Source organism: Rhinoraja longicauda, chromosome 26 (assembly GCF_053455715.1).
Source record: "Rhinoraja longicauda isolate Sanriku21f chromosome 26, sRhiLon1.1, whole genome shotgun sequence".
In the NCBI taxonomy this organism is placed as follows: domain Eukaryota; kingdom Metazoa; phylum Chordata; class Chondrichthyes; order Rajiformes; family Arhynchobatidae; genus Rhinoraja; species Rhinoraja longicauda.
This window is the reverse complement of record NC_135978.1, coordinates 14,754,928-14,782,891: the sequence shown is the minus strand read 5'-3', so window position 1 is coordinate 14,782,891 and position 27,964 is coordinate 14,754,928. Positions and strand designations below refer to the sequence as shown.

Genomic DNA, 27,964 nt, shown 5'->3' with positions numbered 1-27,964 from the left:
CAGTCAAAGACTGCATTGTGATTAGGATTGAACATTTTAAACGTCTCCTTTCCTCTTCCCCACACAAGATTGTTTGAAGCCATGTGTATCACTCTGGCTGCCATCTTTCTCTGCTATCTATTAATTCTTCAGAGACTGAGTATTGAACCTGTTTGGTTTTGGCAATGTAGTTTTAACTGAAACAACGCCTGTGCAAGTTCTTCTCTTCGCAGTATGGGCACTGTTCCATATTGAGAATCTATCAATTCTTCAGAGACTGGGTATTGAACCTGTTGTTTGGTTCTGGCAGTGTAGTTTTAACTACAATGCCTGTGCAAGTTCTTCCATTTGCAATATGGGCTCTGGTCCATATTGAGCTGTGAAGTAATCCATGAACATTTGAGCTCCACTTTTAGTGCATTATCCATCTTAAAGCTCCTGGCAGTTTGCACAGGGGTATCCTTCATAAAAAGATCAGGTTTTTGTGTCACTCCAGAAATGAAACAGCTTGACATTTTCATCTCACTTTTGTAAGGTTTTCAATTCTTTCAGAAGGACACTTGAGTTCTGTTAGTTTTTGTCTTTCATATCCCACAAATCTCTTAATTAAGGAGTCAGTCTAGTTATTTTCCTAAAGTGGCAATATTGGCCTGGAATCAGGAAAACTCCTGATTTAGAACAATAGGATCTTTACATTCTACTTAAATGTCGAAATAGGGAACAAGTCCTCTGTAGTCTATTGCTTATGAGCAGCACAGTGGCGGAGCAAATAGAGCTGATACCTCATAGCACCGAAACCGAATTAAAACCTTACCTTTTGTACTGTCTTTGTGGATTTTCCACGTTCTCTCTGTTACAGTGGGTTTCCACAAGGTGCTCTGGTTTCCTCCCAAATCTTAAAGATCTCGGCATTAGTAGATTACTTGGCTGCTGTAAATTGCCCCAATGGGAGAGGGGAGAAGAGGGAGTGAGACTCGTCTTTGATTATGCTGGTGGCTTGTCGAGGCAGCGTGGTGTAGATGGTGACAATGGAAAGGAGTTTGGTTTGCGTGATGGTCTGTGCTGCGTCTAAAATTCTCTAATTTCTTGCGGTCTTGGATGGAGCTTGTCCCAAACCATACTGTGATGCATCCCGTAAAATGCTTCTACGGTGCATCTGTTGAATTTCTACTCTCCTCTTTCTTTCTTTAACCCCTCAACGTCTGCATCTGCCTATCACTTGGCAGCTCTTGCTCTACCTCTCCCTTCTCCTCAGACTATCTCCCTTTTACTCTTTCTGTCCAGATGAAGGGTCTCGACCCGAAACATCGGTTGTCCATTTTCCTGTACAGATGCTGCTTGACAAGCTGTGTTCCTCCAGCAATTTGCTGTTTGGACTAATTTCAACAGTTTCACAATCTGTGGGACATGTGTGTCAACCCGTGATTGAAGGAAGTCACTGGTAGGTTCTCTTCGTGTAGAAAAAGGAAATGTTTGACATGTACGATACGATATGATAGAACTTTATTTATCCCAGAAGGGAAATTGCTCTGCCAACAGTCATAAAACACAAAATACATAAAAGTGACGAGTGGAAAAGATTGGGGATGTGCAAAGATTGGGGAAGGGAGGGGGGGGAGGGGAGTCAGTCAACCCCACAGAAGGGGGAGGAGTTGTATGATTTGATAGCCACAGGGAAGAAGGATCTCCTGTGGCGTTCTGTACTGCAAAAGTCAGGCAACATCTACGGTGGGATAGAGGAAGTAATGATTGACTCATTTGATAGTTTATGGTGCCTAGTATAAAATCTTAATGACTTTATTAATTCTGTTTTTCTCTGCCTACACAAATGATGCCTGACTTGCTGAGTATTTCCACCATTTTCTGTTTTATTTCAGATTTCTAGGAATTTCCTATCAAACTCACTTGATTGAGTTTGATGGTCTGCATGACTTCAATTGTTGTGAGATACATTGACCACCAAAGGGCTCATGAAAATGTGGTGAACAAATTTAAAAATTGCTGTGTTATGGACAGTATGGTCCTTTGCCAATGTTCATTGAGTTGAGTGGTACACCCCCTTTGGGAATCGTTGAAACGGCCTGCGTCATTCCTTACTGCTTGTTATCAAAGTACTTCCCTAAATACAGCTGGTATTTGTGTCTGTGTGAAGACTTATTTGTTACTGGGATTCTGCTGCCATGTGGTTTATACAAGCTTATTTGCTTTGGAAAGGATAGTAGTGCTACAGTAATTGCTTATCAGACAGGAAGAAAATCCGGTTCTTGTGCACAAAGCACGGATTCAGATTAAAATGAGCAGCCTTGGGCGATGGATAGATGAGGTGTTTCGTGTGGCACATTCCATTGTCCAGGTCTGTTACTGTAGTTTGTTGCTGCCAGGTTGGGGCAGCTGCATACACGAACTTTAACAACAAACTCAGTCTCCGATATTGATCTTTGGTAAAATGCTTAGCCTACTGGTCTTACAGCATGTAGATAAATGATTCTACTTGAGGGTGTGTAGTGATCGGTCATGAACAATTGTTTCATTTCTGAAGGTAAGCGGTTGGTAGAATTTCAAAAGAACTACAGTTCTCCTGTAGAAAGCAAGAAGGGCATGTGTGTACAATGTGGGTCGGTTTCATGGGTTCTGCAGCAGTGGGGTCAAATAATAACGTCAGTTTGAAAAAAAATTAATGCTAATAAATTCACCATGTGAATTTACTTGACTCACTTGGGATCTTTGTATATTTTCCACTCTTTCCAACTAAATATATTGGCTTCATTGTATCAGAATAAAAGTGCAAGATCTAAAACGTAGATATGTATTAAGTATGCATTGCTAATCCCCAATATGATCACTTGGGGCTGACTGAATGACTATGTGTTGTGCATTTGTTCCTGAGTCAGCGATCGTCTGTAATAGTCGTGTCCAATGATTATTGAAATTTAACCATGCTCTTTTGTTGCTGTGTGCAGGAGCCATTTGTGTTTACTAGCTGTCTCTGCACATTATATTATTTTGTATCTTGTAGTATTATTTTTGGACACTTGGGAGTTGTCGTGAGATGAATACATATATGGGCAAAATGTGCATATATGGGCGTAACGTACTGGGAGGAGCCAGAACTAGGTACAATCTGAGGGGGCGGAGACGTGAGGCGTCAGACGCAGAGAAGTTATGGCAAGATACAGTTCTTACCAGATCTATGACGGGAGAAATACAGATCTGTTTGTATCACTATTTCAATAAACGACTAATTAAATTGTAACGTCGTGAAGATCTCTCTGTAGTTGGTTTGCGTCAAGATCGTTCACTCCACTTCCCCGTGAAATGGTGGTAAGCGGAGAGGACTTTATTGTAAGGACTGAAGTTGCCACTACATAATGTAAGAACTGTATCTTGCCATAGCTTCTCAACGTCTGACGCCTCATGTCTCCACGAAAGGGCCAGACTGATATCACCTTGTTTTCATTTCTTTGTTCTCAGCATTCCAAATTTCAGCAGCCATCAGAAGCTGTCAAAGAAGTGACCTTGAGCATCGCAAGATATCAGTTTGTTTTGAATTCTTGTGAAGATACGACTTTATGTCAACACGTCTTAAAGGGATAGTGATGTACAAGTATGTCTGTGGTTAGATCTGATGTTCAGCCAAAAGGTGGCGACATCAGAATGGATTCCGTAAGGGAAAATTGTTTTTTTTTCATTTTATGGAGCTTCAAAGTTCTCTTATGTCTTGAATTGGGTTGCTACCCTGAAAAGCTAGCATGAGATTGAAGAAGAAGAACGACTGAGAAGAAGGAAAGAACAATTGAAAGACATTGCATTGTTAATTAAAAAGATAAGAAAAGAAACCGGATACTATTAAAATATGTAAAACCGAATTAAAAAACTGCAAACAGCCAGAAGCAGTTTTGCAACAACTGCAAAACCTGTAGAACACAGGTGCAAGAAAAGCATCCTGAAACACTTCACATTGAACAAAAGGACAAAGAAAAGAAACCAGAACATACAGAACAGAAGGAAAAGCCAATTGCGAGTGATGCTGTTCTCCCATCTCAAATGTGTGGGCATATTGGGGCAGGTGATGAAACCTGCATCTCTTCCATTGTACCAGTACAAGCAAAGAGCAATGGGAGTACAGTATTGCAAACATACGCAATTTTGGATCATGGAAGTTCATCTACCTTCAGTACAGAAAGCCTGATGAGAAAGCTAAACATTCCCAGACAAGAAGACCTGAAACAATGGCCTTACTTGAAGGACTTGGACCCTGAAGTAGACTCTGGCATTGACCAACTCATTAACCGTTGCATTGCAGAGCAACGCATCCAGAGCTTGAAACGCAAGTTTGGCAAGAATGAGAAGTGTTATGATGAATATACATCTTTCCTCACATAAATGATTGACAATGATTATGCTGAAAGGGTACCAATGGACCAGCTGAATCGAAGTGATGGAGAACTCTGGTACATCCCTCATCACTGGGTGTATCACTCAGAGAAAGGAACTTTAAGGGTGGTCTTTGACCGTGGTGCAGTTTTCAAAGGTACATCACTTAACTGCCTGCTGCAGGGTCCAGACCTAACCAACTCACTCATTGGAGTTCTCATCAGATTCAGTTAAGAGCTGGTTGCTTTGATGGCTGATATCAAAGCAATGTTTCATCAGGTCAAGGTATCAGAAAAGCATATTGACTATCTGCGATTTCTGTGGTGGCCCGATGGTGATGTGCAGCTTGATCTTGTTGAATACTGGATGAAGGTACATCTTTTCGGAGCCGTGTCGTCACCAAATTGTGCAAACTTTGTATTAAGAAAAACTTGCTTTCCTGAAGAGGTGACAGAGTAAAGAACAACTTCTACATGGATGATTGTTTAAAATCCATGCCTTCGGAATTCATGAGCGATCCTCATACACTAGCACTATCCTACACACAAGGGACAATTAGATTTACATATATACATATATACATATATATATATATATACATGTGTGTGTATATATATATATATATATATATACACACACACGTGTTTATATATGTATGTGTGTATATATATATGTATGTATATATATATATGCGTGTGTGTGTATATATGTATACATATATGTGTGTGTGTATATATATATATATATATATATATATATACACACGCACACCCACTCACCCTGACTTTTTTTTGTTTATTTTATTTACAGAATTCTAAGTTTACATATGCTTTTTGGAACATCTGACAATAAAAGACTCTTGACTCTTGAATATATTTTGGTACCCATGACGACGGATTGGAAGATTCAATCTACCAATTAGAATCAAATTTCTTCTGCACTTTAAATTGAGAAAATAAATTGCTGGAATTTCAAAGCAGTGTTTGAAATCAGAGCATGTTGGCCTGATTTAGTACTGGTTTAATTTTTTCCACTGAAGCAAAGAACATGCCATTCTCGACAGCTGTCCGCTCATGTGAACATTCACTCCTGGCATGAGTGGGCCACTTCCTTCCATCTGTTTTACCATCGTCCATTTGGGTGTATTGGCTTAATGTGCCTAACAACTGCAAAAGTTGTTAGTTTGAGTCAGGGCATTGAGGTCCTGTAACTGATTTATATCTTGCACTTTCAATAATTGGTTCAAGTGAAAGGCTAAATCCGTAGTGCAGAACAAGACCAAGATTGAAAAAAAATTGTTCACGGTGGGATAATTGAGAATTGGTGATCCATTCATCCTCTCTCATACCTTTAATCCCTGTCACGTCAAAATCCTGTGGCAGCTTGAATAAACCGAACATGAAATTGGAAGGCTTAACTCTACATCCTTTAGGTGACACAGATTCATTTTTTTCTGCTTTGTGATTGATTTGTTTTAGGGGGAAAAGTTCAATTCAACATTGAGCTCATAAACAAAGACTTGTATCCCCAGTCCTGACGAGGTACCGGTTCATCATCTTCATTTGGAAACTGGCTTACACTTGTATTCCTTTGTTACAAAATTGGTTGCCAGGTTCGTTGAGAATGCTCTCTTGCACTTGATGTGACTGCTCTCCGGTGTGAGTTCAACTAATGACTGTAGAACCACAGCACACTTTGCCTCTTGTCCGAACCTAACCTATCGTATGCTATGTGCAGTTCTGGGAGTACGCAAGATGTTTTGGTTTTTTTTGCAAGAAAATGCACGCCAAAGGCAAAGGTTTGACTGCAGAACGTTCAGGCAACTCGCAAAAGGATGTTGTAAAGGCATCAAGGAAGAAAATGCTGACTGGGTCAGACATGCTGCTGCTTGCACTGTTTTGGGATAATTGTACAAGGCCTATCTTCGACAGAGTAGACAACAAGCCTCCTCTGTGTGGTGCAAATGGATGGGTGGTACCTGTTCATTGTCATTTGATATCTGGCTCAGGATTAAGATCAATGCTTAGGAGCAGCTTCAAAATGATTTAAAGCACACTGTTTGCTTCCAGTGCCAGGTCCAACAGGGCATGTCATCTGCCACAGGCTCTTGTGATGAAAGAACAGGATTTTTACCCCTGTCTCAGTTGTTCGGGTTTCATTTAGGAAAGCTGCTCTCTTCTGGGATTACTTGGTTAGTATTTAAAATATCGTGTGAAACGAAAGTGATGAATTCTCAGTGAATATTGAATCAACAAATTCAATACTTGCATTGCATTGTATTGCCACAACGCACTCTCAGTTGTCCTTGCATATCTCACTTTACTTCTTTCAGTGAGGCACACATCACTACCCTTTGCTATAACTGTCATTCTTTAATTGTTTTTTAAAGTCATTTGAGGGTCCTTGCTCCTGAAAACAAACCAGCTACAAGTAGATCAACGATAAATTGGTTTATTTTCTCCAAAGATTGAACTGATCTTAATGGATGACAGCATTGCATTGGATCAACTGACTGCAAGGTGAAATTCTCCAGGAAGCCCACCAGATGGTGCCAAAGTTGCATTTCTTGAATCTACACTCATAGACTCATACTCTCTGAAGAAGTCTCCAATATAACCAAATACAAAGGGGTCTACATCCTGGCAGAGTCACCTGTAGTTGGAACATCTACAGGTGGCTGGGAACCAAGTAGCTGAGGTGGGACCTGGTTCCGACAACTGATTAATTTTGATTCAAATTCCAGTTTAACTTCTCAATGTCCTGAAGGGATTTCCGTGATACTTCAGCAACCGGATCCACTTACATTCTTGAAGTTGGAATATGCTCTGGCCAACTGAAAGCTAGCTTGCACTCTGGTGAGTGCCGGAAAGAACAATGGAGAACCGTGTGGAATGCATATCCTGGGCATGACAGGGATGTTCACACTGTGCCTGCCATGACTGTGAACATATAACATAACATAACATAACATAACATAACAAAACTTTATTGTCACTCGGCACAACACCGAACGAAATTTCAGCAGTCACAGCAAAAACGTCCCGCGGCCGAGCCGCACCGGGCACTGAAACGTCCCGCAGCCGAGCCGCGCCGGCGATGTTAAGTCCAGCGGCCGAGCCGCACCGGGCACCGAAACGTCCCGCGGCCGAGTCGCACCTGGCACTGAAACGTCCCGCGGCCGGGCCGAGCCGCGCCGGCGATGTTAAGTCCCGCAGCCGAGCCGCACCGGGCACTGAAACGTCCCGCGGCCGAGCCGCACCGGGCACTGAAACGTCCCGCGGCTGAGCCGCGCCGGCGATGTTAAGTCCAGCGGCCGAGCCGCGCCGGGCGATGGAAGGCCCCGCGGGCGAGCTGCGCCCCGGGGAAGAGACCTAACAAAAGAAAGGTTTCCCCCGCCCCACCCCCCCCCCCCCCAACACACCCACCCCCCCCCCACACATACACAGCCAAAAACAGAAACAAAAACCATCCCAACACCGACACAAACAAAATAAAAGAAAAAAAGACAAACAGACTGCCAGAGAGCCGCAGCCGTTAGGCGCAGCCATGGGAATCCTTTTCCAGTAGAACGTTGGAAATTTGGTGTTTGGGATGTGAGTGAAAGCTGACATTCCACTCCAAGTAAAATGAAAGAGCTTTCTAATTCTTATGCTCGTAATTCTCATATTTCCCTATGACATAGAAAGAGGGTTCTACAAATAAGATAAATTGCATTTATATTGTACATTTAATAGAGCAAGATTTTTGCTTTGCAGGTTTTATTAAATAACCCAATATTGGAAAACTCACTAAGAGTGACGACCAGAATGATCAGGAGGAGAATAGGTTTAGGAAGGGAATTCCAGAGCTTCAGACATCGATATCATAAACAGAAATTGGATAATTAAGGTGACTGCATTACTAATAAATGATGAAGGGGGCAAGGTTCCTGGGATGCAGGTAGTAATTCTGGAGGAGGAGGGATCTGTACAAACTCATCAGAGCCACAGGCAGAGTTATGTGGAAGGCAGGGGATGAATGAACATGTTTGAAAGGGTGAGGAAACAAGAGCTGGAAAAATGACAACAAAGAAGTTAGCATTGTTTAATGTCACTCAACAGACTAATTTAAAAAAAGAATATTGTACAATATGCAAGGGTGAACTTAGTAAGACAGAGAGAACACGGAAAAGAAAATGTGCAGGAAAAGTCAAGGATAACCTTAATATTTTTATAAACATAAGAAACAAAAGGATAAGAAGGAAAAGAGATGGAAAAAGATAAACCTGAATTTGGTTCGACAACAATATTATGTGTCTGCCTTCACAAGAGAAGGATGAACTGGAAATTGAAATCAGGAAGAATGAAAATGAAATATTGGATACGATAAATATCAAGGAAATATTAAATGATAATACCAGGTGTATAAATCATCATGCTGGATAAATTGTATTCCAAACTCTTCAGAGAAACAAGTAAACAGCGAAGTTGTTGACCATTACTTTATAATATTTTCTGATTTTGGACCTAGTGCATGAAGCTTGCTGAAGGAGTACACTTGCTTAAAATGGGAGATAGCTATTGACTGAATAGTTACAGGCCAGTTATGCGCTTTAAATTTCTCTGGCTCTATGTAATCTTAACATTTCTTTATGATCAATTGCACTATGCATTGATCATTAGCTTGGAATTGGAAATTATTACAGAATTAAACTGAGAGGAAGTGGATATCGCTCTTTTTGTAAAGGCATAGTTTAACCAATGGCAGTCAGTTTGTCTTTCTTAAAAGGGTCATTTTTGAATAACAATTGATCTTTTTCGGACAGTAATGCAGAAGTTTGTTAAATGCAACACATGTGGTATCTTTACGTTTTTAACCTAGCGATTTAACAAAGTTCCATGTGAAATATTGACAGGGAAAGTAAAGGTCATTGGATGCAAACCTTTGTCTTAAAACAAAAGATAATGAAAAATAAATCATGATTGGAACACTTTGCAGTGGTCTTCAAATGGCGTCAATTCTAAGGTCCTTGTTTTTCCTGGTATGCATCAATGATTTATAAAATGCTGAAGTACACAAAAGAAGTCTGTAGATTATATAAAATGTGGCCACATGGTTGATTTTGAATGGGGAAAGTTGAAGGCATAAGCAAGTTATCTGTCGATTTAAATCCTAGATACGCAAAAACGTGGCAAATGCAGTTTAATCTGGAGAAGTGTAGATTATGAATTTATAGAGGTCAAATGGGATAAAAGTCTTCACAGATGAAGTATTGAGAATCATTGTGCAAAACAGGAATCCTTGAATGTAGCAGAGCATACAGCTAAGGTGGTTAAGATGGAATATTTCATTTACTGAGACACAAAAAGTAAGTGCAGGAACATCCTGCCAGAGGTTTATTTACATCGTAGTTTGGTCCCAGTTAGAAAGTGCTCAATTCTAGTTGCAGTTATAGAAGCGCATATTTCTCATATTCTCCTGCAGCATAGGAGGAGGTGGCTGGTCCATGCATGGAGTGTGTGGCAGCTCATATGATGGAGCTATGGAAAATACAAAGGAGGATTCAGAGGGCCCAGGACTGAAGGAATAATTTACCGGTGTTGCTTTCTTTTAAAATAAAGAAGGCTGTGGGGTAAAGGACACAAAGTCATGGAGGAACTCAGCGGGTCAGGTGGCATCTCTTGGGAGAACATGGATGGGGGCTTGGGTTTGGGGAATGTTTAATGAAAGCCAAAACTGGGTGAACAGAGCAGCTAGATCAATAACTAAAGGACATGGAATTTGAAAAATTGTAAGGATTAGAGGGAGATCATTATTTTTGCCCGAAGAATGGTATGGTATTGATCTACAGCTCAATCCCTACATGTTTTAAAATGGATGAGATATTGAAGCATTGTGTCCTCCATGTCTCTGTACTGAGAGGTAAGGAACAAGATTAGTAGACAAACGTAGACACTGCCATCGACACAATGGCGCGAATAGCCGCCGGTTTCACAAACAATAAAACCTTTGATTCTCAGGAACTTTTGGCAAGTATTTATGCTTAATATTTTTGCACTCTGTCCTCCGCTGACCTCTGCTTATTCTTTTAAAAATTCTATTGGGGGAGGTCTTACTGCAGCAATCAGATGTAGCTCTTTCTCATGAGAAAGGAGTACCTTTCAGAATTATTCTATTAAAATAGATGACACCCACCTTCAGGAAACCAATAAGCTCTGTTGTTATGCTGCCAAAAATAAATGACGAACAAAGTTTATACCTCAATAAATTGTCAGTCAGCAAGTGAAATTTGTTTATTCTGTTAATTAATAGGGCTTTGTGGGTGGTGCCTTATATAGTGTGTGAAAAGTAGCCACATCTCCAGGATGCAGGAGGACTGCACAGTTAATCTGCAGTGAGACCTGGTGCCATTATCACAAGAGCAAAGAAATTGAGGAGGGGTAACTTGAGGAGACTTGATTCTGCTTCATTTTTCAGTAATAGAAATGGGAGTGGAAAGGGGGAATGGTGGCCGGAGGCACTTTGTGGGGTGGGGGCGGGGTTGGTGTAGTTGGGCCTTGCAACAGATGGTTGGAAGACTTCTAGGAAGTGGTTGGGGGAGGGGAGAGACAGATTGTTTTTGGAAATGGTGAATGGGGCATTGCAGGTCGAAGCACATATTTGACTTTATATCCAGTTTCTGAGAAGAGAGTCTGGAGACGGGTGAGGGAGGGGGTGGGTAGGTGGGGTGGTGCTACCCATGACATCCCTGGCGTACAATGTAACCTAGACATCCCTTTCTGCTCCTGAAATATTCTGTGCGTTTTATATGTTAACAGCAGTAGATACTGCTGCCGCATAAGTTCAGTGTCCTGATTGCTATTTCTTTTGTGAAATAAATTTTTGGGTGCTGAGAGCACATTTAGAAATAAAGTACGGCTTATATTGGGGCAGTCCTGATGGATTCAGTTAAAACAATGCTGGACATAGACTTGCTTTCAGCCCAGAGCCTTTGGGTGTGTCACAGCACATTGTTTACTGAAGTCAATATTTGTTCAAATTGCAGGTTTCCTTGAATAGCTGATTGCATTTACAGCAAAAGGGACTCAAGAGCAGCAGGAACAAACAAAGATGTTTTTGTTTACCATAACTCGGTGGTAGGAGAGGAGGAGGGAAAAAAAATCAATTTTAACTCCTAGCTTGCAGATCCAGAGATGAAGTTTAAAATCTCATTCCTAAATATATTGCAACGAAAAGCTGTTGCCTGTTTGTGATATCCTGCTATAAAAGGTTACAGTTACCTTTGGGATGTTACTTGTATAGTTCTTTTAGATGTTTTTTTGGGAAGGAGGAATTTCTTTAGTCAGAGGGTTGTGAATCTGTGGAATTCTTTGCCACAGAAGGCTGTGGATATATTTAAGGCAGAGACAGATAGATTTTTGATTAGTACGGGCGTGAGAGGTTATGGGAAGAAGGCAGGAGAACGGAGTTAGGGGGGAGAGATAGATCAGCCCTGATTGAATGGCGGAGTAAACTTGATGGGCCAAATAGCCTAATTCTGCTCCTATCTCTTATGATCTCATGATAAACCAATATTTTACACTTGCATCCCTTGAAGTGGGCTGATCTTTTTGGTTAGGGATGGGAAGTCAGGGATGAGAAGGTGCAAAATAAAAGTGGTCAGTGTTACGCTGAGCCACATGTTCAAGATGGAACGTGCAAACTTCTGGCTGTGTCACGGTGTAGCTTCCAATTCTTGTAAGTTGTGTGACGGAACGGATGACATTCCATGGTCAGATTTGTGTAAGTATTATGGTTGCTGAAGTACTTCAGGAACAGCCATGTTTCACTCGATTGGTACCTAATACAGCATTGTGAAAGCACTCCCCCATTCAACATGATACCATTTGTTCCTTTAAGAGAGGTACCAAGGGCAATGTGGAAAAATTGAAGTTACTGAGGTAATTTTGGATCCAAATGTCAATTTTCCCTGGCATTCCTATTCTGACCAGTCTTCTGTGCAGAAGCTTCCATGTTACCTCTTCAAAGTCCAATGAAATGTGTCAAACAGTTATTTCCTTTAAAATAAAGTCTATGCTGAGTGGCTGTGATTGATCCGTCCCTTCTAAAATACTGTCCTCTTCCAATTATTTACCTATCAGATTTTGTCTGTTAGTCTGCTATTTTTAAGTAGCACGAACAGGTTAGCACTTAGTCATCTGAAAACTCAGACTGATTGAAAGGTACATAATGGAAACACATTCCCACCGAGTTCATGCCATCCATCGATTACTTGTTCACACATCTTGTATATCATCCCACTTTCTCATCCACTCTCCACACTCTAGGAGCAATTTACAGAAGTCGATTAATCTACAAACCTGCATGCCTTTGGGATGTGTGAGGAAACCCACGCATCACAGGGAGAATGTGCAAACTTCATACAAACAGCACCCAAAGTCGGGATCAAACCAGAGTCTCTGGTGCTGTGAGGCAGCAGCTCCAGCAACTGTGCCACTGTGTCGGCCTACTAACTAACTACGAAGGATGAAACAATGATGGTTCAAGCCCCATGATCTCCTCCCTTAACAACTTCCCTCAAATAGATAAGGGCACACGATGGTGAATGGCTTTTATCAAAGGTACTAAACTAATTATTTCCTCCTTATATTGTCAATATTTCACCACCGAAACTAGAATTCATAATTTCTTCTTTGTGAAAGAAAATACAAAGTATTTATCAAGAATCATGTTTTTGTCTCCATATACATATTATCTTGTTGGTGTCTAATACATTTTACTGTGATTATCCTGATTTAATGGCAAAATAAGTTATGTCCTCTTCTTGTTAATGTATTTTATATTATAATGGAAGTTTGCATCATTTCAGTTGCTCAAAGCTCCATAATCTTTTGTTAATCTTTTGTTGATACTAAGCGGAAGTGGCGGCGCCTAACTGCAGCGGCTCGCTAGCAGTCTGTTCGTCTTTTTCCTTTTTTTTTTGTTGTGTGTCTGTGTTGGGATGGTTTTTGTATTTTTTTTGGTTGTGTATGTGTGGGGGGTGGTGGTGTGGGTGGGGGGGTGGTGGGGGGGGTGGTGGGGGGGTGGGGGAAACTTTTCTCTTCCCCACGGCGCGGGGTGCGGCTCGGCTGCGTGGCCTAACATCGCCCGGTGCGGCTCGGCCGCTGGACTTTACATCGCCCGGTGCGGCTTGGCCGCTGGACTTTACATCGCCCGGTGCGGCTCGGCCGCTGGACTTAACAGTGCCCGGTGCGGCTCGGCCGCGGGACTTTTCATCGCCCGGTGCGGCTCGGCCGCTGGACTTTACATTGCCCGGTGCGGCTCGGCTGCTGGACTTAACAGTGCCCGGTGCAGCTCGGCTGCGGGGCCTAACATCGCCCGGTGCGGCTCGGCCGCGGGACTTAACATCGCCCGGTGCGGCTCGGCCACGGGACTTAGCTGCACAAGGCTTGGTCGCGGGGCCTTTCATCGCCCGGCTCGGCCGCGAGACGTTTCAGCACCCGGTGCGATTCGGCCGCGGGGACTTCCACCCCCTTGCGGGGACTGTGCGGGTCGGTCGGGGACGAGCTGTCTGTCCGTGGGCGTGGGGGGAAGAGAGTGGAAGTTTTGTTGCCTCCATCACAGTGAGGGGGTGTTTGGAGCCACTGTGATGGACGTTTGTGTTGGGGTTATGTGTCTTGTGTTCTTTTTTTTGTATGACTGCTATGTAGTTTCGTTCGGTACCTCGGTACCGAATGACAAATAAAGCTCTGTTATACTGTTATATTTCATGTTTTGCAATTTTCCTTACAAGAATGAAAGAGGCCATTTGAGTAATTTAGTTTTTGCCTGCTTTCAAGACATTCTCAATAGTTCCATTACCTGACATACCTATTCTGTTTCATCAACGGCCCACGATTCTCTTGCCACATCAGTCCGCCTCGGCCTATGCGACCTCCCGGTTGCTAAACACATGAACTCCCCCTCCCATTCCCACATCGACCTTTCTGTCCTGGGCCTCCTCCACTGTCAGAGTGAGGCCCAATGCAAATTGGAGGAACAGCACCTCATATTTCACTTGGGCAGCTTAGACCCCAGCGGTAATAATATAGATTTCCCTTGCTTTCCCTCTCTCTCCGTCCCTCCCCCACCCTAGTTCTCTGAATAGTTTCACTGTCCTGATTAATTTTACTGATTGTATGCCTCGTTGTCACCTCCTCAGCCAACAATGAACCATTTTTTATTCCCTTGATCAGCGTCTGCTTTGATCTGTCATTTTCACACTTTACCCTTCCATATCTCTAGTCTCCTTCTCCCGTCTCAGTCTGGGGAAGGGTTGTGACGCAAAACGTCATCCATTCCTTCTCTCCAGAGATGTTGCCTGTTCCGCTGAGTTACTCCAGCATTTTGTGTCTATCTTCAGTGCAAGAGGCAATATACCATATCCATTTAACCTACCAGGATGTCTTTGGGGTGCGGAAGGAAACCGGAGCACCTCGGAAATGCATGGAGTGTCAAGGAGAACTTGCAAACACCACACACAGTTACTGAGATTAGGACCCAGATTACTTGAGCTGTGTGGTATCAGCACTAACTGCTGCATCAAAGCGGCATGTAAGTGTGTACACACATAAATGGATTAAATTAAAATATTATTTTGATGTTAAGATATGGTATGAGAGCTTGGAGTTGCTAGAAATTGCAATTTGCGTCCGGGTGACTTGTACCAACAGGCCACAGTGGACATGTTTTATCAACATTCATCTTAAAGTTCCCAAACACTTTGTCTCCTTCATCTCACAAGCCTTTGGTGCTTTACAGAATTCTTACTTATTGTAAACCTATAATATTAGTTGATGTGCTTTGTAAAAACCTTGGCAACTACTCTATCTAACTTATCTGTTAGTCTAATGCCAGATGGCTCAATTAGATTACAGCAAGTGGTATTATTTGAGTGTGCATATCTGAAAGAACAGATTTCACATCATTAAAGGGAGACCACGTCGGATTTCAGGAAATCGTGTTTGAACAATGAGTTAAGAATTTTGCATAAAGTAGACTAAGCAAACATTTAACATTTAATTCTGTGGAATTCTCTGCCTCAGAAGGCAGTGGAGGCCAATTCTCTGAATGCATTCAAGAGAGAGCTAGATAGAGCTCTTAAGGATAGCGGAGTCAGTGGGTATGGGGAGAAGGCAGGAACGGGGTACTGATTGAGAATGATCAGCCATGATCACATTGAATGGCGGTGCTGGTTCGAAGGGCCGAATGGCCTACTCCTGCACCTATTGTCTATTGTCTAATATCTACATCTGCAGAAGGAACTGCAGATGCTGGGTTAAACTGATGATAGACACAAAAAGCGGAAGTAACTCAGCGGAACAGGCAGCATCTCTGGAGAGAAGGAATGGGTGATGTTTCGGGTCGAGACCCTTCTTCAAACATTTAATATGTTTGAGATAAAGTGGGGAAGTGCAACACTGAAGGTTAAGTAGAATTCATGACCTACAGAGAAACATGAGGAGGTGTAGAACCTATGAATTTGCAAAATAGGTGGACGGGTTAAAACCATTTGGCCCATTATTTCTGATTGCAGTTGTTTAGAGGTGAATTAGAGTATCACATTTCTTCCTGTAAAAGGTTTGGTTGTTTGAAACTTATTTCCAAAGAATAGCATCACATTGTTAAGAATGCTTCCAATTGCTGGGCATGGTTACGGCCTAATCAGTAAAGGTCATTTCTCTCGTTTCCTATGTTTATTTTGCATCCTCTTCCAGCTTTATCAGCTGTCTATATACCTTCTGTGTAGGTTTTATATTGGAAAGCATCACTTAAAAAAAAATCTGACATTGTTGAACATTGCTTTGCTTCACCCGCTCAGCGGCTGATTTATGAATTGCAGGTGATGTTAGATGCAATAGATTGTCTCTGCCATTGTCAGCCGGGCCATCTTCTGTGTTCCATCTCTGAACCTGACTTTAATACCCTTGGCCGTCTAAATTTGTCTTGGACAATTTCTCCTGCATAACCTGTAGCAGCTACATATTCACAAGAGGAAGAAGTGTTATTGGAGATGCACAAATAAGGATGCTTAATGCCTGAGCTAAGTTGTGAAATTGCAAATCCTGAACCATCAAGCCCTGCTGCAGTGGTTTTGATTATCCGGCACACTCCCTGCTCTCGGCTCTCTGAGCCTGCTGCTCCAAGTCCCACCCATTTGCAGACTCCAGCATCGCTAGTTCCTCTTGCAGACCCCCTCAAGCATACCAGTCATTCTTGGATTGAAGCAATCAACTGTGCAATCAATCATCTAGAGAACTGCAATGGAGGAATAGTAAAACGCTCCATGGACATAATATAATCATTAAAATAACTTTTAAGAAATACATGGGTAGAGTTTAAGGTCTCTTCCTCCCAGGAACAACTATTTATTGAATTTTGAAAAAGTATGGTAATTGATAACAGGACAATCATAATGCAGTTTTTTTCTGAGCTGCACTGCAACAGTTTTTGTAAAGTTCATCCTGCAATTTAGGTAGGGTCTTAAACGTTGATCAATTGGGCTGAGTACAGGGCAGTTCTGTATTATTGATATTATGTCATTGTTTCTCGTGCGTGCTACTTTGTGAAGCTTTGATGTTACCAATTTCAAGTAATCTCAGGGTCCCAACCCGAAACCTCACCTATGTATTTTCTCCAGAGATGCTACTTGACCCGCTGTCTTACTCCAACATTGTGTGTCGATCTCCAGTAATCTCCTATTGTGGCAGTGATATATTTCCTTGTTGGTGATATGGCTTGGTAGTTGTTGGGTGATTATTTATGTGTGGGGTCCATCAAAAGGATAGCACAGGGTATTCTTGATGATCTAATATTTACTCTTTAAATAATTCTTGCGTGGTGCTGGCTCCCTTCTGGGTCAGCATCCAAATAGCCATTTGCCAAAGATCAATTTGAGCTGTGTGGCAGGTTTCTGCTTGGAAAGTCATGAGATGAGCTGACTTGACGTTTACAGAAATACGTTTGAAGATTGAAGTCATCTGAGCAGGACCATGAGCCATTCATGGTTCTTGGTTGTGATCAGTTAGGGCACAGAAGACTGATTTCACTAAGTCATCGAGTCATACAATTCGGAAACAGGCCCAACTTGTTCAAGACGTTCATCTTGGGTAGTCCCATTTGCCCATCTTTGGCCCATTTCCCTCCACCTCTCCACCTGACTTTGAAATGTTGTTATTCAATCACTTCCACTTTGGTTTCAGTGTTTTACTGTCATGTGCACCAAGACGCAGTAAAAAAACATTGGAGAGAGAGAGTGATAGATACTGGGAATTCTTTGTTTTTGTACACACAGTACACAAAAGCCTCATGGCGCTGACAAATTATGAAAGTACCCTTAAATATTGTTGAACCTTTCTTCGTCCCCACCCCCCCTCCTCAGTCCCTCTTGTTCTCAGCGCCCCCCCACGCCGATTTCCCCCTTTATTCACGCCCCCCCCCCAATCTGCCCAAGCCGGGTCTCCTTTGTTATCTGCAATGTGGCCCTTCCACCTCAGCCCCAGGGTCTCCTACCCCTCAATGTACCATGTCCCTCCTCGTTCTTGGCGACCTACTTCTCGTCAATGCCGGTGGCTTGGGTCCGCGTTCGGAGTTTGTGGTGTGCGAGCAGTGTACACAGAGACCCTTTTGTGCACTGTGTATACAAAAACAAAGAATTCCCAGTCCTTCCGGTTGGTCCTCCGTCATTGTTAGGCCATGGCGAGCGGTCCTCGTTCCGCGGTGGGCGGTTCTCCATCGCCGGTCTGCAGCGTCGGTGAGCTGGGCTTGCTTGACAGCCATGTTTTACATGCATTCATGACAAATCACGCCATATGTGACCACAATCATACCATGCATGATAAACTCAGTGCAAAAAGCAGAGTGCAGTACACAGTGTAACAGCTGCCAAGAGAGTGCAAATAAATGAAGAGTGTAAGGGCTGCCACAAAGTAGATGGGCCGATCGGGAATTAAACCTTAGTTTATGAGAGGATTATTCAAGAATCTGTCAACAGCAGGGAAGGAGCTGTTCTTGAATCTGATGGCACTTGCTTTCGAGCTTTTGAACCCTCTGCCTGATGGGAGAGAGGGGAGAATGTTTGGCATGTGAATGCGTTGGCTGCTTTCCTGTGGAAGCATGAACAGCAGATGGAGTGGAGTGGGGGAAGTGGTGAGGTTGATTTGCCTAATAAGAGGCACCAACTTACGATGCATCCGGTTAGGATGCCTTCTATGGTGCGTCTACAGAAATTGGAAAAAGTTATTGTGGACATGCCAAATTTCCTTTGTTTGCTCAGGAAGGAGAAGCAATGGTGTGGGTTCTTGGCAGTGTTGTCGATGTGGTTGGACAAGGTCAAACTGTTGTCAAATCTTGCCCAGAACATTGGGTCTTGGAACCTGTTAATAATGCAGCTTCTCACCATAATCTCACCATAAAAATATGGAGAACTGTTTAATACAATTATTGAAATCATTGTGATTTACTCCTAGATTCATCATTGGTTCTCATTCTGTAGATGGCTTTCATTGTGTGAATCAATGACTGTCGCAAACTCGTTAAGACATTATGTTTAAAGCTGTGAAAGGAGTGGGATATCGTTTGAGTTTCGAGCACCTTCTCTCAACATTATCCACAGACACGTGCAAGTGTCTGGCAGATTCTGCAGAAAATTGTGAAAATATCATGTTCTGGCTTGACAATAAAAATTTGCCTTAAAGTCTTGAGGCAGAGGAAGCTTCAGGGCATGCACCGTAGGTTAAGAAATGTTTTGTTACCAAAATCGGGATCACTATATTTAACACAGTGTGAAATCTGTTTTGATTTTCTATGATGGAAGATTCTTGAAACTCAATGCCTCGGATTCTGGACAGCTTAATGAGAGGCATGTTTTAGATACAAGATGAAAATAAGTATAAATGTCAGCACGATGCATATAAGAATTGTTGCATAAGCTGTTACACGGAAAGTAAATGAACAAGTACTGCCCAGAATGTTCTGTTTCCTGCTGAGAATAATAATGGACTGAGAATAATTGACAGGCTTCAAGCCAACTACATGGGGTCAGATTTGAGGAGAAGTATACAAGCTGGTCAAGTGTGAGGTGTGGATACAAATTTGAAAATGCACACCTCCAGATTCAGGGACATTTTCTGCCCAGCAGGCAACTGAATCATCCTACCACAACAAGAGAGCAGTGCTGAACTATAACTTCCTCATTGGTGACCCTTGGACGATCCTTGATTGGACTTTGCTGGCTTTACCTTGCACTTAACTTCCCTTATCATGTATCTATACACTGTAAATGGCTCGATTGTAATCATGTATTGTCTTTTTGTTGACTGGATTGCAAGCAACAAAAAGCTTTTCACTCTACCTCGGTACATGTGACAATAAACAAAACTGAACTGGTCGTCCTTTCCACAGCACTACACTTTGAAGCCTTTAGTTTCTCAATTTAATCTGAGTTAAATAAAAAGGGGAACTTGAAGGAAATCAACAATGTGAGTAGCTTGGCAGGCACAGGTTTAAGAGCATCAATGCTGCTGTGCAGGACATCATTGTATTTTTGTTTCAAGAGACAAAACAACAAGTAAATTCCTCATGTTATTTGTAGAAAAGGATCAATTATACCTTTGGGAGAATGTGAAGGGGATGCAGCTCCCATTTAGCAGTATAATATGCACATAAGATGCCCTGGATGATCTTCTTTTCAATGTAAAATAATCTGAATAGATTTGTTTGTCGAGCATATTTGAGACCAGTTTTGTTAAGTGTCAGTGAGAGAAATAAATCATTAGTTTGGCAAAAAGGCGAAACTAGAGTGTAAATGTGATTAACTGAATACTTGGCTAATTGTTGAATGCCGGAGGGTCCTTGGGAAATGGTGTAGGAAGGCTTCATGTGGAGGTCATTAAATCTGTACTGAAGAACTAACTCTAGCATTGTTATACAAATGGGAGGTCTACAATTCTTTGAAAAAGGAGGGGACTGCACTGTAGTTACGCTGCTATTGGCCACAATATCATTAAAAAGCAGAGCAGGTTCAAGGGGCCAAGTGGCTTACTCTGTGCCTAATTTAATTGTTGTGTGTATTGATTTATTACACACAGCAGGATATCCTAAGGTATCTCATAGTATTATCAAACAAGCATTTGCCACCAATCCTTGTGACATACCAGTAAATGGTTTCAAACTGGGCGTAAAGTAAACTCAATCTTTTGACTGGATGTGAGTAAATGTAAAACTGAGCCGAAGTGCAGAATGTTGTTGGTAATTTAAAGGATGCAAGTGTAGCATTATTGAGTGAACAATCCCAGGTTGCTTTTGAGTTACTCATGCCTTTGTATCAACTTTATTGTTGTGTTATAGTATCTTTGGCTTTGCCCCATTTTTTGGAGTAACATTGGCAACATGATCAGGCTCACAACCTTCTCCTTAAACCCTTCATCTCACAGAACCCTTCCCTGACCTTTGAACTTTTCCAGTTACCTCCCCCATAATCACTCCCCCACACATTCTTGCTTCTGCTCAGTTCCCTACCCCTTCACCCACAACCGTTTTCCTTCGTACCTTCAGATTCCTGGTTGCATTTCATCACCCATCTTTCCTCCCACCCTGTTCTGCAGTTGCCAGCCACTTGATCTCTCTTTCTCCCAGAGGAAGCCCCCCTTGACCAATTCCACCCACCTATTCACACTTCCTCACAATCCACTCCACTCATAAAGCATTTAAGCTGCACAAAGCCTCCAGCTTAGCCTAGACTCTCCCCAAACTTCTGCCAAACTGTTTTGGAGAACCCGCAGCTCACAGGGTTCTTCCCAATGTCAGTAGAATGGTGAGTTAATCCTCAAATGAAACTCCCTGGCTGATGGTGGTGGATTCATCCAATGGGAATGCAGGCATTTCCTTCAACTGCACAAATCTTTCAGCTAGTCCATGTGGGAAGCACCATTATGAATCTGTCATTATTGACTTCTACATACCCATTAACTGCAGAAATCCTTTTTGCACTCTTTCGAAGGGTCAGCTTCCTGCACGAACAAGGTTTTGTGAACGTGAGGGGAAGGGTGGGGTGTTGAGTCAGGATTTTTGCAATTTTTGGTCAGGCTGGTTGGTTGTGAGCATCAGAGATGACCCTGAACTTGTCCTCATCCTATGAGTTACCTGCTCTCTTTTGAGAGGAAACCAGAGACCAGTTAGATATAGGAGCCGTGTCCTCTATTATGCGTGAAACATTCAGTGCTGAGATTACATGACCCTCCCACTGAGTCATCATTGTACAAAGCAAATCAATTTTATTGAACAGAAGTTCACTTGCACCTCCTTTAACCTCATCTACTGTATCCGTTGTTCAAGATATGGACTCTTATACATCAGTGAGACCAAATGTAGACTGGGCGATCGTTTCGCTGAAGACTTTTGCTCATTCTGCCTGGACCTACCTGATCTCCCGGTTGCCAAACACTTTAATTCCCCTTCACATGCCCACACTGACCTTTCTGTCCCAGGCCTCCTCCATTGTCAGAGTGAGGCTAATCGCAAATTCGAGGAACAGCATCTCATATTTTGCTTGGGCAGCTTACAACCCAGAGGTATGATTTTGATTTCTCTAACTTCATGTAACCCCTGCACTTCAGCTATCTCCATCCCTCCCCCACCCAAGTCGCACCAGGTTTCAGTTCTCATCTAGCAAACAGCTAACAATGGCCTGTTTCCTTTATCATTGTTACTTTTTTTGCCTATCTTTCATTCATTTGTTCTATATCTCTCTACATCACTGTCTATATCTCTCATTTCCCTTTCCTTGACTAGTCCGAAGAAGGGTCTCGACACAAAACGTCGCCCATTCCTTCTCTTCAGAGATGCTGCCTGTCTCGCTGAGCTACTCCAGCATTTTGTGTCTATCTTTAATTTTATTGACCTACTTTGTCTTCAATATTTGCAGCATTATGACTTCACTAATAATAATAATAATAAATGATATTTGTCATATGTAGGTTGGCACAGGGTCAACGGTACAATGAAATGTATTTGACAAGACAACGGGTCACCTCAGCAGTAATATTCCAAGGATAAATAAGATTAAAAATGACATTAGTAAGATAAAAGGACAATATTAAAAATAGTTAAAAAGACAATATTAAAAATAATCAACATATATGATTTGAAATGTGTTTGAGTTCAGAAGCCTGATGGCCTGATGGTAGAAACTGTTCTTAAGTCTGGTGGTACGCGCAGCCATACTCCTGTATCGTCTGCCTGACGGTAACAAGGAGAACAGCCTGGGTGCTGGGTGGCTGTGGTCCTTGCTGATGCTGCGTGCCTTCCGCAGGCACCGCCGGTAGAAAATGTCCTGAATGGCCGGGAGACAGTTGCCAGTGATGTGCTGTGCCGTCTTCACCACTCTCTGTAGTGATTTGTGGCTGTGGGCAGAACAGTTCCCGTACCAGACTGTAATGCAGCCCGTCAGATGGTGCATCTGTAGAAGATTGTGAGGATGCTGGCGTTCATGCCAAACTTCCTTAGTCTTCTCAGGAAAAGGAGCCGCTGGTGGGCTTTCTTTGTTATTGTGTCTGTGTGCAGTGTCCAGGAAAGGCCCAGGATGAGGGCTTTCAGCTCCACTTGGATTATTAGACACTGGGAAGAATGCCTTCATTTTCTGATTTTATTTATGTATATATTGTTTTTATTAATGTTCAAACTGTTTCTGAATGTGCAGAACATGCTGGATTATGAGCAATGGTGATTTTTGTTGGAAATTAATCATCAGGATATTGTTTGAGAAGCTTCTCTGGCCAGTTTTAATTTTTGTTTTTTTAATTTGAATGTGGGTGTTGCTTCCAAGCATAGAGGACATTGACCATCCTTCATTTCCATTGAGAAGATGATGCTGGATTGCCTACTTGAATCATTGCATTCCCTGTACTTTTGTCAGTGTCCGTGACTCGAGCATCCTCAGATGATATGGCCTTGTCTCATTTAGGCAGGAATGTTTTCTGCAGATTGCTCTGTATTTGGCTAAGAAAGGGAGTGTTTGCTTTGTGCACCTGAGCTATCTTGTACACTCTTTGCTGAAAGCTAACATGCGGTTGAAGCAAACAATTAGACAAACAGTATGTTGACTTTTATTGCAAAAGGATTTGTTATAATCACAAGATGTGAATGGACCATCATAAAGAAAGGAAGCATTGAGGGACATTTACTGTGTATATCTGGTTCTTGATCTGTCAGCTGTGCGAGCATTTTATTTCTCTTCTGCCTTTGGTCCTGATTTTAAAGACCTCAAGTTAAATCTCTTCCAACCATATTGCTTTCAAGGAGAATAGACCAAACTTCTCCTGTCTACCTATGTAAGTAAAGTTCCTCATCTCTAGACTAATTTGAGTAAATCTCTGCTGTGCTCCCACTGAGGTCTTTGTATCTTTCTTGGAGTCTGGTACCCAGAATTGGGTTGAATTGGCATTTTCTAAAAAGTTTCATCTTTTCACACAAAAAGGGTGGTGGATGTATGGAACAAGCTGCCAGAGGAGGTAGTTGAGGCTGGGACTATCTCAACGTTTAAGAAACAGTTAGACAGGTACATGGATAGGACAGGTTTGGAGGGATATGGACCAAGCGCAGGCAGGTGGGACTAGTGTAGCTGGGACATATTGGCCGGTGTGGGCCTGTTTCCACACTGTATCATTGTTACAAATCAGTTTTGAACAAATGAAGTATTTTCAGATGTGGTTGCCATTATGGTAGAAAACATAGGTTCTAATTTGCAAGCAGCAATTTCTGGGGAAAAAAAGCATTGTGATAATAACTACGCTGTTTCAGTGATGTTAGTTGAGTAATAAGTCACGGGCAAAACCTGAGGGATACATTTGCTAACGGTGAAAACGGACCTATTGGATTTTTATAACACTCTGTGAGGACAAATAAGCAGCAGTTTTAATTTCCGCAAAGGCGGCATTTGACTATTGGAAGAGAAATGGAACAATTGCCAAAAAGAGCGTGTTGACAATTAGAAAACATAATTCCAGCCAGAGACATTGATACAAAAAAAAGAAAATAAACATAAAAAAATTATCAACCATTTGCAAATGATCTGGACGAGTTAGTGTAAAAGATGAAAGTCCTTTTGATATTGAGTGGATGTGTAGAGGGCAGATTACTGCAGGATATGTCAGAATAAACATATCGTTAGAAAAAGGAATCAGACTGAAGAAGGGTCTCGACCCAAAACATCACCCGTTCCTTCTCTCCTGAGATGCTGCCTGATCCGCTGAGTTACTCCAGCATTTTGTGTTACGTTAGAAAAAGGAATGTAACTCCAAGTGTCTTGTGCGATGCAGTCAGTTTCTGCTTGAGGAATAAAGTGATGAAGAATATTGAAGTGGAGAAAAGAGTCACCAAGAAATGAACAGTTGCATTGGAATAAGACTATATTGGTGGAATGGCCTCTAGTGCTGAAGCATCCATTGTGTTGGATGGTATATTGTTAATGCACTATAATCTGTGAGCATCATCATATCAACTGGGGGTTGTGGTGTATGTGGTGGAACCTTTTTTTAAATAAAATAACTCTTTGAAAACTGAACTAATTTTAGCCAGGGTATATATTTGAGAGTTTTTAAGTATTGCAGCTGGTGGTTAATTGTGTTCTGATCAGTGATCTTCAGTATTGGATAAACTTTTCGCTTAGAGAGTGGGGGGGTGGGGAGAAAGGATTAGCGCTCTCGGTAACAACAAGTGAAATCTTTTGTTAGGGTTAATTTCCTGATCTTTGTTGATCGGAGCCTGACAAATGTTGAATGCTGCTTCCTACTTCCTCCTCCCTCCCAGTTGCAATTGCATTTGTATTTAAAAGAAGGTGCTGTGTGTGTGTGTGTGTGTGTGGAGATTTAGCTAGGCTCATTTCTTTAAAAACCCTGGGAGCTTGTAATCGGTAAAGGGAGATGTATATACAAAAATACAACCATCAGAGGCAGCGTTTTCTGTGAATGAGGATGTCAGCTGTCAGATTCCCCCCCTGATCCCCCCCCCCTCCTCCTTCACTCACCCTCCCCAGCCGCTTTCCTCCTCCCCTTGTCCGGAAGCTCTCAGCTGGAGATGGCATCTTTGCGACCAGCCTTTCAGTCCTGATCGTAACGACTTCCAGACTTTGCATAAAGGGGAATGTGAGTGCTGAGTTCCTGCTGCTGCAAAGGGAAGAGGAAAGAAAAACAATTTCCTATTCAGTTGGACTTGGACTTAATCGGAAAGAGCAGGTCATGTTCTTTCCAGGCACAGGTTAAGTAGAAGGCCGTTCAAGCTGTCGATGAAAGATTGTGTAAGGACCACAGGGTAGTGGCCACTGGAGTCTCTCTGGATACAACTCCGCTTTGTGTTTCTTTTCTATCTCCCCCCCTCCCTCTCTCTCTCTCTCTCTCTCTCTCTCTCTCTCTCTCTCTCTCTCTCTCTCTCTCTCTCTCTCTCTCTCTCTCTCTCTCTCTCTCTCTCTCTCTCTCTCTCTCTCTCTCTCTCTCTCTCTCTCTCTCTCTCTCTCTCTCTCTCTCTCTCTCTCTCTCTCTCTCTCTCTCTCTCTCTCTCTCTCTCTCTCTCTCTCTCTCTCTCTCTCTCTCTCTCTCTCTCTCTCTCTCTCTCTCTCTCTCTCTCTCTCTCTCTCTCACTCTCACTCTCACTCTCTCTCCTCTCCTGGAAGAAGCAGGACATAAATACAGACTTCCACGATGGATATTGGGAAAACGGTAAGTTTGTGCAACTGATAGGAAAAGATCAGAAACCAGAGATTTCCCTCTTCCCCTCCCCCACCCCCCTGTCCCCAGCTGAGAATCTATTGAACAGCACTAAATACCTGGAGAATGCAATGTTAGCCTTCATGATTTGAAATGTTGCAGCTTTTGTTACGTGGGACTGACTAGTTTCCATACATTTCTCGATACAAATGTGAAAAAGGCAGATGCAGAGAAAAGCACTCCATTGTTGAAGGTTTTGTTAGCACTGCTGGCTCGGTCGATAAGGCTGGATGATGAGGAGACAGCATGTATAATTTACATTTTGTAAATGTATATCCTGGTACAGGGCATGTTTAGAGTAAAGGCGCCTGCTTTTTGTGAGAAACATCCTAAGTGCAAAACTGATGACTGGACAGATGTGGCAATATCAGGGAGAGCTTACTGGGTTAATCCACAAGTGAAAGCAGTCACTTCTCAGCATGGTATGCAATGGTGTTTGTGTTTGGTTGTATAATGTTCACTGGCTTCGATCACTGAATAACCTAGTGTATCAGCGAGCTGCTGCTGGCAGTCGGGGAGAGCCCTGTTTAGCATGAGCTTGCCCACAGTCTGAGTACATTGTGTGGAGTGTTTCCTCCTGACCCTCCCTCCCCCATCTGCCACACTCACTCCTTCTGAATGCAAATACTGCTGCTGCTGCTGCTGCCTCAACATTTGATCAACAATTTATCTTGGGATTTATTTCAGCAGAGCATGTTTTTTAAAGCCTGTTATAGTTGGGGAGCTCCTCACATTTGGGAGATTCGAATCAGCAGATGTCCATCAAATTCTAATGTGACTTTATACAGGAAGGGCAGTTCATAAAACTTGTAAAGTGTGTTTGTGGCTCACTCAGTAAATTACAAACTCCAATGCATGTTAGTATTTTCCTGACTAAAGGACGAGGTAGAGACAGAAAGAACTGCAGATACTGGAATCTTGCGTAGAACTCAGTGCTGGAATAACTCAGCGGGTCAGGCAGCATCTCTGGAGGACATGGATAGGTGAAGTTTCGCGTTGGGGCCTTCACTCTGCAGTGTGGACAGTTGAAAACCAAGTATAGGCTTTTAATGAAGGCACTGCAGTTGCTGGAATGTGAAGCAAAATAGGAGAGAACCTGGACGAACTCAGCAGGTCCCACATAGGAGATTAGTGGGCAAAATTAGGGCACATGGTATTGGGGGTAGGGTACTGACATGGATAGAAAATTGGTTAACAGACAGAAAGCAAAGAGTGGGGATAAATGGGTCCCTTTCGGAATGGCAGGCAGTGACCAGTGGGGTACCGCAAGGTTCGGTGCTGGGACCCCAGCTATTTACGATATACATTAATGACTTAGACGAAGGGATTAAAAGTACCATTAGCAAATTTGCAGATGATACTAAGTTGGGGGGTAGTGTGAATTGTGAGGAAGATGCAATAAGGCTGCAGGGTGACCTGGACAGGTTGTGTGAGTGGGCGGATACATGGCAGATGCAGTTTAATGTAGATAAGTGTGAGGTTATTCACTTTGGAAGTAAGAATAGAAAGGCAGATTATTATCTGAATGGTGTCAAGTTAGGAGGAGGGGGAGTTCAACGAGATCTGGGTGTCCTAGTGCATCAGTCAATGAAAGGAAGCATGCAGGTTCAGCAGGCAGTGAAGAAAGCCAATGGAATGTTGGCCTTCGTAACAAGAGGAGTTGAGTATAGGAGCAAAGAGGTCCTTCTACAGTTGTACCGGGCCCTGGTGAGATCGCACCTGGAGTACTGTGTGCAGTTTTGGTCTCCAAATTTGAGGAAGGATATTCTTGCTATGGAGGGCGTGCAGCGTAGGTTCACTAGATTAATTCCCGGAATGGCGGGACTGTCGTATGT

The 27,964-nt window shown here is 42.6% G+C and overlaps 1 protein-coding gene across 4 annotated transcripts in view; it reads left to right on the top strand.

Moving 5' to 3' along the window:
- Nucleotides 1-27,964, top strand: part of hip1 (huntingtin interacting protein 1) — a 211,670-nt gene that overhangs the window by 22,618 nt on the left and 161,088 nt on the right. The window contains exon 1 of one of the 4 annotated variants that reach the window (XM_078422447.1): nucleotides 25,511-26,081. The exons of the other annotated variants lie outside the window; for them this stretch is intronic. Coding sequence (XP_078278573.1) covers nucleotides 26,064-26,081 — 18 coding nt within the window. The 5' untranslated portion in view covers nucleotides 25,511-26,063. Of the gene's footprint in view, nucleotides 1-25,510; nucleotides 26,082-27,964 lie in introns of those variants that run through there. 4 annotated transcript variants of the gene reach the window in all.